Genomic DNA, 21,210 nt, shown 5'->3' with positions numbered 1-21,210 from the left:
ACCTTATCTTTCAACGATAAGGATGCAGAAAGGATCGAACAGCCTCACAACGACACACTGGTCTATCCTTATGAATAAAATTCAAGTTAAACGTGTGTTGGTTGATCCAGGTAGCTCGGCAAACATTATTTGATCGAGGCTCGTAGATCAACTCGGCCTCCAGGATCAAATCTTGCCTGAAGCTCGAGTGCTCAACGATTTCAACATGACAAGTGAAACCACCAAAGGGGAAATCATGTTGCCAGTGAACGTGGCGAGAACTGTCTAGGAAATAAAGTTCCATGTAATCGAAGGTGACATGAGATACAACGCACTGCTCGAAAGGCCTTGGATTCATAACATGAGGGTTGTACCTTCGACACTCCATCAAGTATTGAAATTCCCGACATCGGAAGGAATCAAAACGGTGTACAGCGAACAACCCTCCGCCAAAGAGATGTTTGCAATCGACGAAGTAGTACCAGTATCGGCGCTCTCGTCAACGAAGGGCTCAGGGTCGAAGGGAGAACAAGTAATCAAATAGCAACCACAGGCACCGACCCCATCGGAGGAGATAGAAATCTTCGAGGATTAAGATTATATGATACCTTGAACCTTCATAACCTCCGATGATTCTGATGCAACGAAGTCAACGGTCGAGGAGCTGGAGCAACTTCTACTAATCGAACACCTTCCCGATCGAAAGGTATACCTGGGCACAGAGTTAACTCCCGAGCTCAGGAAAAAACTTGTTCAATTCCTTTTAAATAACATGGATTGTTTTGCTTGGTCCCATCTAGATATGACAGGGATCCCAGCGGAGATCACAACACATCGATTGAGCCTGTACCCAAAGTTCAGACCGGTAAAACAAAAGAAAAGGCCCCAATTCGAGGTAAAACATGCATTCATCATGGACGAGGTAACTAAACTTCTCAAAATAGGATCCATCCGGGAAGTAAAATATTCTGAATGGTTAGCAAACGTAGTAGTAGTCCCCAAGAAGGGGAACAAACTTAGAATGTGCGTAGATTATAAAGATTTAAACAAAGCATGTTGCAAAGACTCTTTTCCTCTGCCGAATCGCATGATCGATGCCATGGCCGGCCACGAGATCCTTAGCTTTCTCAACGTCTATTCCAGGTACAATCAAATCCAAATGAACCCGGAGGATCGGGAAAAGACTTCCTTCATCACTAAGTATGGCACCTATTATTATAATGTAAACCATTTGGGCTAAAAAATGCTGGTGGTACTTACCAACGCCTAGGGATTCGAATGTTTGAAGAACAAATAGGTAAATAAATGGAGGTATATATTGACGACATGCTTGTTAAATCCCTGTGCGCAGAGGACCATTTGACACATTTGCAGGAAACTTTCAACATATTGAGAAAATACAACATGAAGCTCAATCTTTAGAAATGTTCGGGGTCGGTTCGGGAAAGTTCCTCGACTTTATGGTGTCAAATCGAGGAATCGAGATCAATCCCGATAAAATAAAGGCGATCGAAGACATTATAGTTGTGGACATCGTTAAGGCCATACAAAGATTGACAGGGCGGATAGCCGCCTTAGGTCGATTCATCTCGAGGTCTTTAGATCGAAGTCACAAGTTCTTCCCACTGCTCAAAAAGAAGAACAGTTTCGCTTGGACCCTGGAATGCCAACAGGCGTTGGAAGAGTTAAAGCGGTATCTTTCGAGCCCACCATTGCTTCATACTCCAAAAGCGGACGAGCAACTCCACTTATATTTAGTAGTCTCGGAGGCCGTGGTAAGTGGTGTCCTAGTTCGAGAAGAGCAAGGTACTCAATTTCCTGTTTACTATGTTAGTCGAACTCTAGGTGAAACCGATACCCGGTACCCACACTTAGAAAAATTAGCGCTTGCTCTAATAAGCGCCTCTAGGAAATTAAAACCACATTTTTAGTGTCACCCAATCAGTGTGGTGACCACTTACCCTCTTCGTAATGTTCTGCACAACCCTGAACTCTTAGGCCGATTGTCTAAATAGGCCATCGAAATAAGTGGGTATGGTATCGAGAATCAACCCCGAACGGCCATCAAGTCTCAAATTTTAGCCGACTTCACGTCAGCCCTTGTACCCGAGGTCGAAAAGGAACATTTGTTAAAGAAGTTACATTTTCGGGGGTGTGGACCCTTTTCACAAATGGTGCTTCAAACGTGAAGGGGTCCAGTCTAGGCATCATTTTGAAGCCACCCACAGGAAATACAATTAGACAATCTATCGAAACCCCTAAGTTGACTAACAATGAGGCCGAGTATGAGGCCATGATTGCAGGTCTCGAGCTGGCTAAAATCTTGGGAGCGGAGGTCATCGAGGCCAAGTGTGATTTCCTACTTGTGGTTAACCAAGTCAACAAGACCTTCGAGGTTTGGGAGGATCGATTGCAGAGGTACTTGGACAAACTGCAGGTAACCCTACACTGGTTTAAAGAACGGACCCTACAGCATGTACCTCGAGAGCAGAACAGTGAGGCCGATACCCTTGCAAATTTGGGGTCATCAGTCGAAGACGATGAAATTAGCTCGGGGAGTGTCGTACAACTTTCAAAGTTAGTAGTCGAAGAAGGCTACGCCGAAATAAACTCCACAAGCCTAACTTGGGATTGGAGGAACAAATATATCGAGTATTTAAAGAACAGGAAGCTTCCATCGGACCCTAAGGAATCGAGGACTCTGCGAACGAAAGTTGTACGATTCACATTGGCCGAGGATGGAACATTGTACAGAAGGATGTTCGATGGGCCGTTGGCAATATGTTGGGTCCGGGAGACACCGACTACGTCCTATGAGAGATTCATGAGGGTACTTGCGGGAACCATTCTGGTGCCGAATCACTGGTTCACAAAGACATCAGAGTAGGGTACTATTGGGTCAATATGGAAAAAGATGCTGAGGAGTTCGTTCGAAAATGTGACAAATGCCAAAGACATGCACCGATGATCTACCAGCCCGGGGAGAAACTTCATTCAGTCCTATCCCCATGGTCGTTCATGAAATGGGGAATGGATATCGTCGGCCCTCTACCATCGGCCCCAGGTAAAGCTAAATTCATTTTATTTATGACTGACTATTTCTCTAAGTGGGTTGAAACACAGGCTTTTTAAGAAGTCAGAGAAAAAGCATTCATAGACTTCATTTGGGATCACATCATATGCCGATTCGGGATATCTGTCGAGATCATATGCGACAATGGAAAACAATTCATCGGTAGCAAAATAACAAAGTTCCTCGAAGATCACAAGATAAAAAGGATCTTGTCAACGCCATATCATCCTAGTGGGAACGGACAGGCCGAATCGACAAACAAGGCCATCATTCTGTATCTAAAGAAAAGGTTGAACGATGCTAAGTCCTTTGGGTGTATCGAACAACGACAAAATCCAGTACGGGGGCAACACCGTTCTCCTTAGTATATGGCGCCGAAGCTCTGATCCCGGTCGAGGTCGGAGAACCTAGCGTCAAGTTCCGATACACAATGACAGAGTCATATTACGAGGCTATGAATACAAGCCTCTAGTTGCGAGATGAAAAATGGGAAGCCGCCCTTGTTCGAATGGCCGCCCAGAAACAGCGAATCAAAAGATATTACAATCGAAGGGCCAATCTTTGAAACTTTAAAATTGGGGACTTAGTTCTGAGAAAAGTCACCATCAACACTCGAGACCCAAACGAGGGAAAGCTCGGTCCGAACTGGGAGGGACCATATCAGGTCCTTGACATCGTCGGAAAAGGATCTTACAAACTTGGCGTGATGAACGGGTCTGAAAGCACGCGTTGCACTCTTTTTACCTTCGACCGATTTTTATCCCAAATGGATTTTTCCTGCAAGGTTTTTAACAAGGCCACCATTGTTCGTGCTAACCTAGAGCAATTCAACAGTATCCGAGGCTTCTTCACAATCAACCTCGAATACTGGGGGGCATCACCCTCGTATGTTATATTTTCAACAAAAATACTTCGTGTCAATGTTTTCAATGAAAATACTTCGTGTCAACAAGGTCTCGATAGGTAAATTTTGTAAAGAGCCAAACGGTCAAATGAACCGTGACCATGTAGATTACTAAAACCTAATGGCAAGACATGTGCTCATTAACTATTGAAAGAAGTATTTTCTCCTTACCAGATGTTCCATGCCTTAGTGAAATTTCTACTTTACAATTTCATACTTATGATCTATTGCGGAAACCGACTCAAGTGCCAATCGCAACCAAAGCTCAAGCAATCAACCCCGTACTCGAGGACTGCCGTCCAAAAGTCCACATGCTCGAATTATTAAACTTCGAGATCATAAGACCTTAAAAAGGCAACCCTCGATTTTTTAGGCCAAGGCCGCCCCACTCGGGGACTGATACTTCGAACAAGTTTGAAGTATAATTGGGAAATAAACCCAAGAGGAAAATCCTAGGGCTACGGCCAAACTAACACAGTTCAGAGACGTCTGAATTCCATAATGAAAACAGGCCTTCGAATACTTTTATAAACCGGTTAAAAAGGCTACCCTCGGCAAGATAAATTAGCACTAAATAAAATTGTGCTAAGGCACAAAAAAGCAAAGGGTTTCGATAACACTAAACCCCAAAAAAACCCAATGGGTGCAGACTTACTTCGTGCTAAGGCATGATAAATGTTTATACGATTAAACTTTTTAAGCCGAAAAGGGAAAAAAACCACTCTTTTAAGGCCATATCGGCCTAACTCAAGAGCCTAAGGGCCATTATATTTTTGAGTTCGAGAATCCACCATCACTCAATTAAAAACCTAAGGGTTTTCTACTTAGAGTTCGAGTAAGTAGTCACTCGACTATATAGATTGTATTAGTCTGATTTCGATCAAAGTGTCTGAGTTTCGGATTCACAAACAAAATTTTCATAAGGCAAAGCCGAGACAAGAAAGGAAACATTTTATGTATAGATGAAAATATTTACATGGATCGGTCAGGATCCTACAGAAAAAATTCAAAAAAAAGTGGGAAAAATCCTAAGTGCCTAATTTCCTTTGGGAGATGCATCTTCATCATCAGAATCCCCTCCACTCTCGGATCCACTCGCGCTCCCAGAATCATCATCATCAGAAGAGAGCAACGCTTTGGCTTCGGCCTGGAGTACTTTTGCGTTCTCGATATCGACAGCAAGATCGAAACCACAGGCATGAATCTCCTCGAGAGTCTCTCTTCAAGATTGATATTTGTCATGCTCAGCGGCCCAGTATGATCGAGTCTGGGCGGTGTCAGCCACTTCCTTTGCTCGAACTTAAGCAGCTTCAGCATCAGCCGGATAGACAGCCACCATCGCCTCCGCTTCAGCCTTTACCTTTTCTGTCTCAAACGTGGCCTTTACGAATTCGATGGCCAACCGAGCCTCGAGCTCCTCAATTTTCTTGGCTCAGGCCGAGCTTTCTTCCTTCATGCTTGAGCTGATATTCGGCCAATGACAGTTGGGCTCGGGCAATATCTTTCTCCGAGGCAAGGAGATCCATGTTTTGCTTCCACCCCAAAGTTTCCGCCTTCATCATCTTGGCCTCCTCATGAAGTTGCTCGATCTTTTCGGCTTTCTGCTGAACCTGCAGGATCAAAATGTTAGTTGTCGTTCCCGAAGTGATATATCAAGCATCTAAAGTTTTACATTACCTGTACAATCAGGTCGGTCTGCTCTTTATGAGCTGTTTCCAATTCAGCTCGGAGGTCCTTGATCTCCTCTTCTTTTCCCACTGGGAAGTTTGAGGGCATCTCTCTCCTCCGTGAGCTTTTTGAGATCGGCCTCGCACCGGCTTAGATCTGACCGGGATTTAGAAAACACTTTCTGATGAAGTGTTAAAGCCTACGAAGAAAGAAAGGAAGTCAGGCAAGAAAAAATAAATGCAAGTGTAATATTGACGAAGGGAACCGAGGTTTACCCGGCTCATAAGTCGTTGAGCCTAATCAAAGAGACTCGATGCATCGCCCTGGTCGGTAACATCTTCGACCCCCGTGAAGCAACCACAGAATAGGTCCTCCCCTTCGTGGGTCGTTCCCACTTCGGGGGTCTCCATCGCCTGGGCCTCCTGAATTTTCCCCACAGAAAATGTGGGGAGAGGCGATGAATCACCAATATCTATTTCCCCAAGCAAGACACTTGGGGCGTTCTCTCTGTTTCGAAGAGTCTCGGGACCGGTCCCTTCAGCCACATCTACCGATTGTTCATCACGGCGGAAGGCATCTTCAGCCTCCGACGACTCGAGGACACTGCTCGGGCCATCTTTCGAGATCTCCTCGGTCCGTGGCTGAACCTCCTCGATTATCACCGGTTCAGCGGCCTTTGGGGCCTCAACACTCCTCTTTCGAGCCACTAGCTCGAAGTCAACATCTTCATCTTCCTCCCTTAGCCGCTGAGCTATGTCGGCAAGCAAGACGCTGGTGTCTTTCTTCGACCTGCGAGCCTTGCTCTTCTTGGGCTTTGGAGTATGGCGAAACCCTTTTTCTTTTCTTTTCTTTCGATGGTCTCGGGACCGGGGGTGAAACCTCCTCCTCCATGGATAGGGGCCTCATGATAACATCTTTCCCGAGGCCTGCATGAAAGAAAGTCAAGTAAGTATAAGAGGGAAACGTTCTAAGGTCATCAGATACGCAAAGAAAAAGTCTTACCGTGATTTTTGGCCTCCCATTGGCCCCTTGATAAATCGTGCCATGAGCGCTCAGCGTACGAGGAGGTTGAAGATAGGGTCCGAACCCAGCTCTCGAGGTTTGAAATCGCACCAGGCATCCAAGCGACCGCTACACCATGAAAAAGAATGTCGATGAGGAGAAATAAAGGGAACGAAACAATGAATAAAAGCCAAAGGAAGAATTGAACTTACGCTTCATGTTCCACTTCTCGGGAAATGACATCTTCTCGGGCGGAATTAGCTCAAAAGTATTCACTCGGACGAATCGACCCATCCACCCTCGATCCTTGTCCTCGTCTATGCTCGAGAACAACACCTTGGTAGCCCGACGCTGAAGCTTTATCAGTCAACCTTGAAAAAGATGGGGCATGTATAGTCTGATGAGGTGGTCGAGGGTGAAAGGTGTCCCTTCCTTTTTGCTCGCAAAAAACCGGAACAGAAGGACAATCCGCCAGAAGGAAGGGTGGATTTGACCTAGGGTTATTTGGTACTGGCGGCAGAAGTCGAGGATGACGGGTTCGACAAGGCCTAGCGTGAAAGGATAAGTGTAAACACTTAGAAACCCATTCATGTGGGTAGTGATATCTTCCTCAGGGGTCGCGATCACCACCTCTTTCTTATCCCAATTGCAGTCTTTCTTGACCTCCTCAAGGTCACTCTCACTTATCGAGCACATGTATCTTGACATTGGTTCACACCGGCTAGGGACAGAGGAAGTTTTCTCGACTTTGAAGTCGGAAGTAAGATCACACCCCCCTCCCCCCGGGAACACACTCCTTAGGGCATGGGTCCACCAGCATTTTATCACCGGCCAGCCGCGACGAAGAAGCTTTTTCTTTCTAAGGAATGGTTTTGGATATTTTTGCCATCTCTATAAGTTGAAAGAGGGAAGAGAAGGATGAGGTTTGGTGTTTTGAGGAAGGATTGGTAACGAAGTTTAGGAGACTGTGCAGAACGGGAAGGCTTAAAGGATGTGAAAATCTTTGAAGATTTGCAGATAGACTTGAATAACTCAAAAGTATTTTGAAGATTAGTACAAGAAAAATTCAAATTAAAGTTTGAGGAGTTGAGAAGAAGACCTATTTAAGGATTCACGACGACGGTTCAGATGCACTGGTGGCCGACCGCCAATTGACACTCATTAATGATTTTGGGAACTGTACCGACGAGACGCTTCCGCCGCTTACGTCACAAGGATGACGTCATGATAGGTCGAGGTTCAAAATCAAAGGCTCAATTCGTTTCTTCTCATTACATTCCAAGAAACGAGGGAACTATTTGTATACGATGAAAATCGGGCCTACTCGATTGTGCTATTTGATCAAACTGGAGCACGAAGACGAGGTGGCGAGTCCAAGGATCGAGGTACCTGTCGAGATCGAGGTCAGCAGCGATCGAGACCAAATATCACGGACTTCGAGCAACGCGCAATAACGGAAAGGCAAGATATCCCCGTGACTGACCGAAGATCATGGCGTAAATCTCGGAACATATCAAATCAAGGGTGGTTATCTAGTTAATCATGGGATTTACTTCTGTAGTTAGAATTTTACCATAAATAGGATTCCTCTACTATACAAAGGGGACCCGAATCATCTTGTACACATCTTACATTCTCGCATATCAAAGCAATACAATATTCTCTCTTTAATTTACAATTCTCTTGTTTATCAGCTTGTTATGTCTTGACTGTTCTAGCACAACTAGCTCGAGGGTATTCAAGCTCGAGGGCTCTGTTCAAACACTAGTTCGCCTTATATTATAGTTAGTTTCCATCGTTACTCTTTGCATCTATCAATTGGTATTAGGTGAAATCACGTATCCTTAAAATCACATTATAAGTTTAATTGTTATCCAATTTTTAGGGTAAACAATGTACATGAGAAGCAATTAAATAAAAGAAAAGAAATACCTTCGAGTTCTTAAATGTGTAAATTAAGAGAATACGATTCCCCTATGGGAAAATGCATAAGTACCCCCTGACCTATACCCGGATTCCCAACTACACACTTTTTCTTTGAGGGAATCCTATTACCCCCCTAAACTTTTTTTAAATAAAATTATTGGCACCTCTAACGCTGACATGGCAGAGTGTGTGTATTTCACTTTCCTTTGAGAAGCAAGAAAAAACGATTTTCCGATTATTTTTTACCATTTTTTTCTTACTTTTTTTTCGTTTTCCTTTTCCTTTTTCTTTGTATTTTTTCTTTTACTTTTTTTTTTCGTTTCTTCTCTAATTCCGGCGGATATTCATTCACCGGCGACTTTGTCTAACCGTTTTTCTTTCATTTTTTTTTCACACACAAATTAAACTCTCAAAAAGATCTATTCATAAGCAAAGCAAAATACACTCAGATTTGGGGAGAAAAAATTCATCATTGGAAAACATTTCCATGCCGGAAAAAAAATGATGTATTGAAATTTTAACTGGAAAAAGTCTTCTCAGCTTATATACGTTTTTATTTCTTTTGCTCTTCCTCCCACACATAAATTATACTTTCAAGAAAAAATTATATATGTATAAAACAAAACACACTTAGATCGGGATAAAAATTTGTCGCCGAAAAAAAAAATTCGCCGGAAAAATGGTGTTCGTGAAATTCCGACGACCACCATTTTATGCCGTCGGTGACCAAAACAAAAAGAAAGAGAATAAAATAACCAAAAAAATGATAATAATAAGAAATAAGAAAAAAGGATAAGAAAAAGAAGAAAGAATAAAAAAAAAACTAAAAATACATGTGGGGGCGCGTGTAGTTCACCACTTGCCAAGAGTTTGGTTGTCAGTGTTAAGGGTGCAAATAATTCCATTTAAAAAAAAGTTTAGGGGGGTAATAGGATTCCCTCAAAGAAAAAGTGTGTAGTTGGGAATCCGGGTATAGATCAGGGGGTACTTATGCATTTTTACATTCCCTTATAGCAAGTGGTCTTTAAAAGTTCATTAGCGAGTGGGGTTCTAAAATATTAATTAAGATTTTACTCCTCCTTAGTACTGACTATTGTTGAGTATCAGTGATGAGTCCTAACCTAAATAAATTGAGTTTTAAAGTTTTAATTAATACGAGTCTAACTACACGCTATTTCTTTCAAAATTTTTTTTTTTTGGTAGAGGGGGAACCTATAACGAAAAATATGAGTGGTCCGTGACTAGGGAATTAAACAAGAAGATACAGGGTGAGATTTGAATGTTGCATTTAAGTTAATAGTTCCTCCTATGTTTGCTAGTAAATTAATTTGGTTAGATATTTTAGGATTTCCTTTTGGAAGAAGTATATGGCTAGTTGTCTTAATTCAAGACGCGGACCTACCCTTTGGACAGGGGTAACTCCGGAAAAATATATATCTTATACTTCTTCCGTTCACTTTTAGTTGTTCATTTTTACCTTTACACTTCCTTTAAGAAAAAATAAATAAAGTATGTATTTTACAGTTATCCCCATAGTAATGATAACTTTTCAAAAAGTCTTCGAAACTAATTTGGGAAATGAGTAGTTGATGGTAAGGGTAAAATGGAAAAAAAATATCTTTCTCTTAATTTGTTAAAATGGACAAGTAAAAGATAAAATATATTTTTAGTATAGAGGACAAGTAAAAGTGAACTGAAGGAGTATAATAAATATTGCTCCATCAGTTTCAATTTATGTGAACCTATTTGATTGGGTACAGAGTTCAAGAAAGAAATAAAGACTTTTAAATTTGTGGTTCTAAATATGTCATAACATTTATGTGGCTATAATTCATTTGAAACATATGGTGTTAAGCATAACAGAGTATTTGTGTAGCTATAAAAGCTTCTCATTAAGAAATAATTTGAAGTTAAGTTTAGGTTTTTTTTTTATAGCAAATATACCACTAGGTAGGATGCATAGTGGCTAATATATAAAAAAAATTCCAAAATGGTCCAAAGCTTACAAGATGTCCAAAACAAAATAGAAGTTGCATGAAGCTACTAGCTACTAGAAAAATAGAAAAGCTAAGGTCTAATGAACTAGCTATTACAACATGATAAGCTGAATGCTTCCTTCTCCTGTCAATGTATGTGAATCCAATTTCCAATGGCAAATACCAAGCAACACCTATCAAGCTCTCACCAGGCGCCAGGGTGTGCAGTCCATAGGCTAGAATGAAACAGAATTGAAACCAGCAAAATCTTCATATCTTCAATGTTGCTCCAATGTGATCAATTCAAATCAAGACAATGTAATGAATTTGTCATCTTCTCACTCATCAAACTTACCATTCATACTGCATTATCATCTCCAGAATAAGTGTTGAACACACTAATACCACTGAAAAGCGACAATACGATACACAAACTAATAGATACCATGAGTTTTGATACAGAAATCCAGTATATAGTAACCAATGTGCAGCTGCAGCTACAAGTATGTGTAATGGAACACCATTTGATACCATTGATTTCCAGATTTGATCCCTTAGCTTATTCTGCAATGAAAGAGTGCACAATGCATTGAACAGTAGGGTCGTGTATAGGGCTGTGCACAGCACAGACCTACTGTTCATTAGGGTTTTGCTATGTGCATTTTTGACATAAAGCAGTACCTGCCTGGTCTAATTAGTCTATATAACATTAGAGTGTCCCTAGATTGAGAATGATAACATGCTAATACCACTTAGCAACACCCTGAGGTTATGCAGTATGAAACACTATGCAATACAGAAGCAGGCAAATCCAAAATAGACCTAGTACTTGTCATGTGCAAAGAAGTACCTTGTAAGCTGACAGAAATTCCTACCAGAACCTTTGGTGTGTTAGCCATTTTGAACATTGCTAAACCACCTCCAGATTGAACATAAGAACATGCTAATACCACTGGAAGTGATTCAAAAACGTCCAGAAACACAAATGGACATGTTCATGCAGTTCATTAGAACTTGGACATATCAGAAGTAGAAAGAACTGCACCATCCTCTACCTGCTTGTCAAATTCCTGTGCACTATTAAATCACCTCCAGAATGAGCATGTGACCATGCTAATACCACTGGAAAATACCTTAATAGCATACAGTCTAATACCAACCAAAAGAACAAGCAGGTAGGTGCAGAAGCAAGCAATGTGAGGACATTAATCAGGTGCTCTTCTCTTGGATATCCTAACCCTAAGATTAGGTATTTGTGACTTGTCTAAATTGATCAACTTCCTCCCTGCACTAGGTAGCTCAGAGAATGAGTGAAACTCAGAAGTACCTGCAAAAGAAAAAACAATGTTAGCTATAGAGTCTGCCATTGAGTTGCCTTCTCTGAACACATGTTGAAAGATAACATTGAAGTTGTCCTTCATCTCCTTAATTCTCTTCACATCTGGTGCAATTACCCAAGGAGGATCCCATTCCCCTTCTATCACCTTCTTCATCACCAATGAGTCAGTCTCCAAGATGAGACAGTAAAGATCATGCTCCACATAATATTCCAACCCTTGAAGAATAGACTTAGCTTCAGCTACCTTTGTTGTCACCCCCAGGTCTGCTGCCCTAGCATACAACACATCACCTTCATCATTTCTCACACAGAATCCTAGGGAACTAGGACCAGGATTGCCCTTTGATGCTCATCAGTATTGCATTTGTACCATCCATGAAAAGGAAGTTGACATGCTACTCTTCTAGTGATCAATATAGGTTTGTAGCCTTTAAAGAATTGAATCATGTCTGGCCATAACAATGGAATATTAGACGTCCAAGCATACCTCACCCTTGCCAATTGATGCAATGTCCTATTGACTTCATGAATCACCCTATTTGTGGATACTGAACCTCCATGTTTACCTGCATTTCTTCTCTTCCAAAGCTCCCAAGTGATGGTAGCTGGTACTGCTTGTAACAATGGCTTTAATTTTGGACAACGTTGAGCATACCACCAATGCCTTGTAACCTGTTTCAATTGAATCAATGGCACAGTAATTCCAGCAGATCCCATGAACAAGTTCCATACCTTAGAGGCAGTAGGACTTGTGACAAATATATGCTCAATAGATTCCTCTTAGGGCTGCTGACAACACCAACAACTAGACATCACCATTTGCCCGTGCCTCCTCCACATGTCATCAGTGGCTATTTTCTGCCTCCACAATCTTTAATCCATATTAACTTGAACTCCTGATTAGGATCAGCCCTATGCCTTAATATTTGCCAAGCACTGCTAACACTGAACTTTCCTGAAGGAGTTGGCATCTAGTATGGCATATCCCAGTATTCCTCACTGCCTTCATAGTGCACATTGTACCTAGTATGTTTAGCAATTTCTTCATTGAAAGTTTGATCTAGCAACTGATCATCGCATGCTTTCCCTTGCCTCAATTCTGCCACTTCCTGAAGATCTTCATTGATTGGAAAGTCTTCAGGCAGTACATGATATAGTGCTCCCAATCCAGTCAAGTTTTCATGCCATATATTAGTTGTTCCACTCTTCAATTCCCATAAGATCTCATGTTCCACTTCTTCCCTAGTGTTGATACCCAATTTTTTCCTATATATTTTCAATATGCAAAATAACTACAAAATAACACATATATGCATACATAAGCATGTCCAAGTGTTTTATTATTTTTTCCATAATTTTTAAAGGTTTAAATTGATTTATTTTCCCCCTTTTATCCATAAAACCCCCAATAATTATTTCCAAGATGATTATCTTGAGAATCCTTCTATTGGATTTTTATATTTATGCCCAAAATATGGCTAAGGCCATTTTTACATATTTTTACAATTATATTTAGTATTTTTAAAGCTAAATTGCACATAATTGCAATATTAGGCATTTAAGGTTTAATTATGTTTTATACGCATAAAATTGGATCCTATATTTTTTAATTGTTAATTATGTACTATAAATAACTTTACTACTTTAAATTTATTTTTTCAGAAAAACTATTTACTATTTTTTATAAATTAAAAGGGAAAACTGACTATTTAAATAACAACCCATTTGTATTTCAATTGTAGCCTAAATCAAACCCCAACTTCCCAGCCCAATTTTTAATTAAAACCGGACCCCAAACCAATTGAAAACCCACCGGACCAAGCCCAAACCCGGATCCCCACCTACATCATTCAATCTGGACCGTTGATCATTCAGATCAACGGTCTGCAGCTCCCCTTCCTAAATTAAACCCAAACGACCCCCCAAACCCTTTCACTTCTCCACTCAACCGACTTTCTTCTTTCTCTCTCTATCTCTGGTTCTCTCTAGAACCTTCTCCCCTCCCCTCCTCTCCGATGAACTTCGCTCACCTTCTTCGGCCATCTCCTTGCCTGAATCTATGGTGGTCTCACCACCTACCAGCCTTATGGCTCCCTCTTGAACATGCGTCACTGCTTTGAGGCCTTCAAGTGAACCAGAAGCGGTTCACTCGCCTCCCATGGTTTCCCATGCAATTTTCCGGCCATCCATGGCCGTTCGAGTAAGATCTGTGACTTTTCCGGCTATATCGGTAATTTCTCGAAGTTTTCTCACTTTTCTAGGTTCTCCGAAACCCTAACTTTAAAGACTTTCCGATTTTTCCTTCAAATCTGTCTTAGATCTGTGTATGTTTTGAACCTCTTAAGTGTTTTCCTTAAAGGTTTCTCCGATTTTTTCAAAACGACTCTTCGTCTTTAACGATTAGGGTTTTTCTTAAATCTCTTTTAAAAGATTTCTCCTCTGATTTTCAGTATTGTCTTATGATTTTACTATGTTTAAATGGTTTGTTTATGTTTTCTCTGACCTGGCTCATCGTGTTGAAAACCCTAAGGATCTTTGGATTATCCGGGGTTCTGGAGTTGTCCTTCTGTATTTGTTTATATGCCTGTTTTGATTGGGTTCTTTATGGTTAAATCCTTTTTCTTTGTTTGTCTTGAATGATTCTGAGTTCTTACCGCTTTTTAACTCAACTTTGTTAAAACCCTAATTTCCTAAAATTTTCCTCACTTGTTACTGTGAGTTTAAATACTAATTTTTTACTTGTTTCTATGTGTTGGTTCGATCTCCTTTACCTGTTGCTATGTGTTAGACTGGTTTCTTCATTTTTGTCCTATGTGTGAGCCATGACTGTTTGACCTTGTTGATTACCATGCTTTGAGTAATCCTTAGCCTATTCATGTCGCTTCTGTACGTCTATGGTCATCTAGTTTTCTCCTTTCTGTCAATATGTTTGACCCTGCATGTCTGATACGCCTGTTCATTCTTTTCTATTTATATGCTGAATTGCAGAATCATGATTCCTTCTTGATTGATCTTGATTTTCTCAAGTTATGGTTTGATTGCAAGGTTTTCTTATAAACCCCTAATTTTAGTCGTTTGATTAAGTTAATTGATTTCCATTCCTTTATTTATTGTTTCACCCCTGCTGAATCCTTTCCCCAAATTAAGTATATTTTGTACTTAGACTCAATTGTATACTCTATATTCTTACTATCCCTTATATGGTCAGAAATCAATCTTCTTCAAATTGATTTTTCTTTCCTTAATTATCCTGTTACTATCCGTTAAGCAGTAATTCCTTGATTAAAGGGAAGTACTTGTACTAATGGGATTCTGATTGTGATTATTTCCATACTTGTGTTAAAACTTTACTTGTTACCTTATTTTCTACTCGTTTTCAAAGCTATAAATTCCTACCCTCTCTTCTCTAAACACACGAACAACTGAGTTCAAAACACACACTTACACGTTCAAACTCTCTTTCTTTCTCTACTACTTGTGCTCCTGCTTTGTCTAGCCGACTGAAAGCCAAGGCTAGACTGTGGAATTCTGATTGCTTTACTTTTCTTTTTCTGCACTTTGCTTCTTCAACTGGTATGTCCCTAGTTTTAATTATGAAACTCAAACCTATGTGTTCCCTTATTGTCGACCACTGTCTCTTTCTGCACTGACTTAATGGCTCATGCTGTTGCACTTTTTGTTTACTGCTTTACCAACATGCTTAAAATTCTGCCCTTTTTTGTTCAAATATTTTTACTTGTTCCTGCTTGTGTCCCTCAACTAGCATGTCTTCTAATGTACTTGATTCATGACTAATTATGTGTTTCTGTTTTGGGTCTTCTATGTCCCCAACCCCTACTCCCTGTTTGTAACTGCTGAAGCATGTACCCCTCCCTGAACTTGTTCTGTGGTTTTGTTGCTCCTATCCCTTGCCCCCTTTCAAAACTCTTCTACTGTCCTACAAACTTATCTCACACATGCTTTTTTTTGTTTTTTTTTAAAACTATTTCAAGCACTCTCACATGCACTCTTAGATCATTAGGTTCTGCCCCTCTTGTGTGAGCCTTGCTTTGGGACCCTTGAGCTCCCTCTGAACCTGGACACATAAGGGCTGGCCCTTTCCACACTGCACCTACTCTTGGTTATGCAATCTGGGTGTGAGCACTGCCCGGGATCCCTTGAGGTCCTTAGGAACTTTGACACACCCAGGTATGAGGAAAAGCTTTGGAACAATATTAGCATTTGAGGTGGTTTATTACGTAACTCAGAGATGAAGTCAGAATCAGGCTTCCTATAGTTGTAACTTCTTATTTTTTATTTCTTCTTATGTAATTCAATCACATGGTCTGTAATAATTTGTAAACAAGTACCGGGGTCGCTAGTGAAAAGGGATGGGGAAATATGCATGATATAGTTGTTAAAGGGTAGAAAGCATGTCATTAGGTTTATATTCCTAATTGTGTAATAGAAACCATGTTTAAGATTCATTATGCATTAGAAATCATGCTCTTAGGACCTTTGTTTCTCGCTTCAGCACTTCATTCATTAGTCCATGTTTTATCACTTAGAAATCCTGCTCCTAGGGCAATAACAACACTGGTTAAAAGGATGTTATTTCAAAATCCTGCAACTCTTATGTACGTTTAGAAATCATGCCTTAGGGATTCTGTTTTTTTCACAACCTGTGCAATTTGCATATTAGATACCATGTTCTAGGATCATGTTTGCATTTTGCTTAAAAACGCCAAGTTTCATGAAAAGGTAGTAAAGTAATAATTTTCATATTGTGATGCTTCTGAATAAAAAAAATTGGTAACCATCTCTGCAACTAGAGCAACATGCTCTTAGGCTAAAATAATCTCCAAACTGCTCTTAATAACTTGGGATAACTGTTGTATATCGCTTTACGCCTAGGCAAGCCTTAGGTAATAACTTTAATAAAACTGGAACTGCCTTTGTTTAATTATCAACTATTAAAATCAGTAGGCAAACCTGATTCGGATTTCTTTTCTGAGTCATCTGATAAATCTGGTTCTGACGTTATCACTCAAACACCCTACTTTAGGATTTTAAATTCAGACCTTAATTGTGTATAAGTCATGCTGTCTATGTGCATTATCTGGGGAGGTATATCTGAACTTTCTATTCGTTTTCTGTGTTTTCCCCCTTTAAATGCAGTCCTACCTGTTTTGTATGTCGCCTTAGTATTTTGCCTTTAAACCTGAGGGTCTACCTAGAACCTCCTTCTTATAGGATAAGAGTCCTAACCTTCGGGACTAATAGGAAGGGACGGGTAACAACATGCAATAAGAATCGAGACCAACCCTCGCTTTAATTACCTTCACCGGGGGAGGGGGGGTAGATATGGATATGATGATCGGTGCGCTAATGCCATGCGTAGCCCCTTTCTAAGGAGTGATTACCAGGCATTGTACTGATCTGATCCATATTACAAACAAACCTAGGACCCATTTTACATTCATAAGCATGCTTAGATTATAACTCTTTTCAAAACCTTGCTTTTTTTTATTAATCATTTTTCAAACGCTTGTGTATTTTAACCTAAATCACCTGCTGTGAGCCTTACTTATCTATTTGCTAATTGCACAAATTCACAAAAAACTGTCTGGCCGAGAACCACACTAGTGGATCCTGAGGGTTGCCTAACACCTTCCCCTTAGGATAATTTCAAGCCCTTACCCTATCTCTGGTTATCAAACGTAGTTGTAGATAAACCCTGTAGATGCCCTAGCGCACCTTAAAAATTGTTAGGTGGCGACTCTTCAAAAACGCAATACCCAATTCCCAAAAGGAAATGAGTCATTACACCTCCATGAATGTCGAAACCCGGACTCCTCTCCGCGGAGGGGAAAAGGGGGCGCGACACCTAGCATTTAGCATTTGTCTCCAAACATGAGACCCTTCCCTAAACTGCACCACTATTGGTAATTCCTTTTTGCAATACTTGTTCCACATGAATTTAGAACACAAAGATTTTGTGGTCTTAAACCTCCACCATAGCTTAGCAAACAGTGCCCTTGAGACATCATGTAAGGACCTAAAACCTAGACCCCCATCTTCTTTAGGAAGACAAAGATTTTGCCAAGAAGCCCAATGTCTGCTCCTCCCTTCTTCCTTTGTGCTCCAAAAGAACCTAGCAAAGATCTTATGTAGATGCTCCGGGATGTTGTTTGGTGGATCAAGGACTGATAACATATGAATTGGCATAATTTGCAACACACTAGTGATGAGCGTTGCTTTTCCTCCAAATGACAGTAGCTTCCCTTTCCATGAATGCAATTTATCCTTCACCTTCTTGATAAGATCCTCATAATACTCATTTCCTCCTTCTAGTGTAGAAAATAGGACATCCTAGGTATGTGAAGGGGAATTTACCTCTTGCAAATCCAATGATAGCTCCAACTGCCTGAAACAATCCATTAGCAACATTTGAATGCATGTAGTATGAACTCTTATCTTTGTTGATCATCTGGCCTGATATCCTCTCATAGTTTCCCAACACTGACATAATCTTGCTCAAAGAGGAAGGATGAGCAGATGCAAAGATTATGGTATCATCAGCATATGCCAAGTGGTTTAAAGGATCAGACCACTTAGGCATTCCAAATCCCACAAATGACTTGTCTTCAAAGAGCTTATTCAAAGACCTAGAAAGTACCTCAGCTAATAGAATGAACAAAGCTGGAGATAGAGGATCCCCTTGCCTCACACCCCTTGTAGACTTGAAGAACCCTGAGGACTGCCCATTCACCAACACTGAGTACCAATTATTTGACACCAAGTTCACACCATGTTGATGAAGTGTTCAGAAGATCCAATCTTCCTTAACACATGCAATAAGTACTTCCATGGAACCCTATCATAGGCCTTAGCCATGTCAAGCTTGATCACCACATCAGCTGGCTTTCCCCTTAACCTTATGTCAGTCACAATTTATTGAGTCAATAGGATGTTTTCAAATATACTCCTACCCTTTACAGATCCGGATTGGTTTGGAGATATTAGAGATGGCAGAAATCTCTCCAATCTATCATGTAACACCCTAGACAAGACCTTGTTAATGAAATTTCTCAAACTAATAGGTCTTAAATCAGAAAAGGTCTCAAATCTAGGTTTCTTTGGCAGCAACACTAGATTGGTGTGAGTGATGGATTTAGGCAATGAAGCTCCTCCATAGAAGTGTAGCACCATATTGTGTATGTCAGCACCAATAACATCCCAGCATGTTTGATAAAATAGGCCAGTGAATCCATTGGGACCACTAGCACTCTCCCCAGCAAGCTCAAAAACTGCTGCCCTAACTTCTTCATTTGTTGGCATTCTGCTAAGTTCCAAGTTCTGATCCATAGTGACCATGGAAGGTACATTATTGAGCAAAGAAAAGTCAGAGGCATCACCTTCATTTGTGAACTGTCTTTGATAGAAGTCCACTGCAGTTGTAGACAATTGCTCTTGATCATCAATCCACACCCCATTGCCAGTTTTGATCCCATTCAATTGTAATTTCTTTCTTTTGTCATTGACATGATTGTGGAAGAAGCTTGTATTCCTATCACCTTCAGCAAGCCAAGTCATCCCAGCTTTTTAATTCCAATACTGCTCCTCAATCTCAAGTATTTCTTCAATTTAGATTGAGCTTTTTGAAGCACAATCCTATTCTCAATAGAAGGTTCTTCTTCAAACAACATCTCCTTCACCCTAACAATGTCCTCCAAAATAACCAATTGCTTGAATATATCACCAAATATTTCCCTACTCCATTTTGAAAGAGCTGCCTTCACCCTCTTGAGCTTCTACTTGAACATCAAAAAGGATTCCCTATGAAATCAGCTTCCCAGTTCTGCCTCACCACATCCATGAATGTAGCACGCTTGGTCCAAAAGTTCAAAAATCTGAAAGGCTTTACAAAATTAGTAGTCTGCTCCCCACATGTCATTAGCAAGGGTGCATGATCTAATCGAGTTCTAATAAGATGTTCAACTTCAGTGGTTGGCAACATGTTCTGAAATGGCAAGTTTACAAAGATCCTATCCAATCTCTTGAATATACACTCACCATTAGGTCTCCCATTCCACCATGTAAAGGGACTTCCTTTGTGACCTTGCTCAAACAGACCATAAGAGTTTACACAAAATGCAAAGTCCTCATATTCAGGAGGATGTACTGGAAGTCCCCCTATCTTCTCGTCTTCATGTAACACTACATTAAAGTCCTCTCCTACCAACCATGGAAACTCCATATCACTTGCTAAGTAATACAAATGATCCCACAATTTCACCCTCTCTAATGCTAAATATTTTGCATAAACAAATGTCATCATCATGTGCTGCCCCATGTCATGGTGAAACACTTTCACTGTCACTTGTTGCTTAGTATCCTCAACTAGTTCCTATTCCACCACTGCATCAAAGAATAGCCATATTTGCCCATTAATGTTTGCATAAGCAGTCTCCATATGTAGTCTCCTTCTATATTTGTTAATGAATCCCTTCTTTTGAAAAGGCTCCATCAATGCAATTACGAAGAAATTGTGTTCCCTCTGCATGTTGATCACTCTAGGAAAGGCCTGCTGTGTATTCACAGACCATATGTTCCAAATAAGTGTTTTGATCATCATCATTTAAATAGAGAAGCTGCCCTCCTTGGCATAACTCTTGAAGGTTGAATAGGTTCTTTATTCTGATTCTTCGTTGTTTTCTTACCTCCCTTAGCACTAGCTGTAGGTGATAAATCAGCTTCCCTAGCCACTTGTTTGAAGTTTTTGCAGTTGATTCATCATCTCCTTCATCCTCCATTGGATTCTATCTCAATATGTCTTCATCAATTGGTGTCACATTTTGTGTAACTAAATCATGTAAACGCTGCAAAGGATTCTTCAATGGAACAGTATGGTGCAGCTGCATGATTTGATCAGTGCCAGATTCCATAGGCACTACCTCTATTTCCCAGTTGCTCTTGGTACAATTGCCTGCTCAAGTTGTTCCTTAGAATGTTCATTCCCCTTGTTCTGCTCTATAGAGGACACAACAACCTGCATCATTTTGAATTTCATCTCATAGACACTGCCCAGCCCAGGAGTTACTATAGCAGCCTGCCCAGAAATTACTATTCCATCACCCTCTTTCCCATGTCCTGTCTGTTGGTCTGACCTCACTGTATCCTTCCTAACCTTCATATGAACACCCTCATCAAGTCCCTTCTCCAATGCATATACAGGAACTCCCTCAATAAAAGCCAAAATCTCCCCAGTTTTGCTAGGTTTTACGGTTCCATTGCCCTTCTTCTTGCTCAATGATAATTGACTTGATCCACTTTGATTTTCAGCTTCCATAGATGATCCTTT

The 21,210-nt window shown here is 40.6% G+C and overlaps 1 protein-coding gene across 1 annotated transcript; it reads right to left on the bottom strand.

The window, feature by feature from the left end:
• On the bottom strand, positions 12,839-19,442 carry LOC109222200. The gene is made up of 4 exons (XM_019386582.1): positions 18,846-19,442; positions 18,243-18,606; positions 17,857-18,196; positions 12,839-13,133 (listed from the first exon to the last, which is right to left on the bottom strand). Exons 1-4 carry the CDS (start codon positions 19,440-19,442, stop codon positions 12,839-12,841), a joined length of 1,596 nt encoding a protein of 531 aa, XP_019242127.1.

The sequence above is a fragment of the Nicotiana attenuata genome, chromosome 2 (genome assembly GCF_001879085.1).
Source record: "Nicotiana attenuata strain UT chromosome 2, NIATTr2, whole genome shotgun sequence".
Taxonomy (NCBI): Eukaryota; Viridiplantae; Streptophyta; class Magnoliopsida; order Solanales; family Solanaceae; genus Nicotiana; species Nicotiana attenuata.
This window is presented reverse-complemented; position numbering and strand designations above follow the sequence as displayed.

What these genes read in the sequence shown, in the direction of transcription:
- LOC109222200 (XM_019386582.1), bottom strand. Translation starts at nt 19,442, where the DNA reads ATGACTTGGCTTGCTGAAGGTGATAGGAATACAAGCTTCTTCCACAAT. An exon ending in CTCCAAACCAATCCGGATCT is followed by an intron (nt 18,607 to 18,845) that starts GTAAAGGGTAGG and finishes GTGAATGGGCAG; the next exon opens with TCCTCAGGGTTCTTCAAGTC. An exon ending in TTTGCTAAGCTATGGTGGAG is followed by an intron (nt 13,134 to 17,856) that starts GTTTAAGACCAC and finishes GAAAATATATAG; the next exon opens with GAAAAAATTGGGTATCAACA.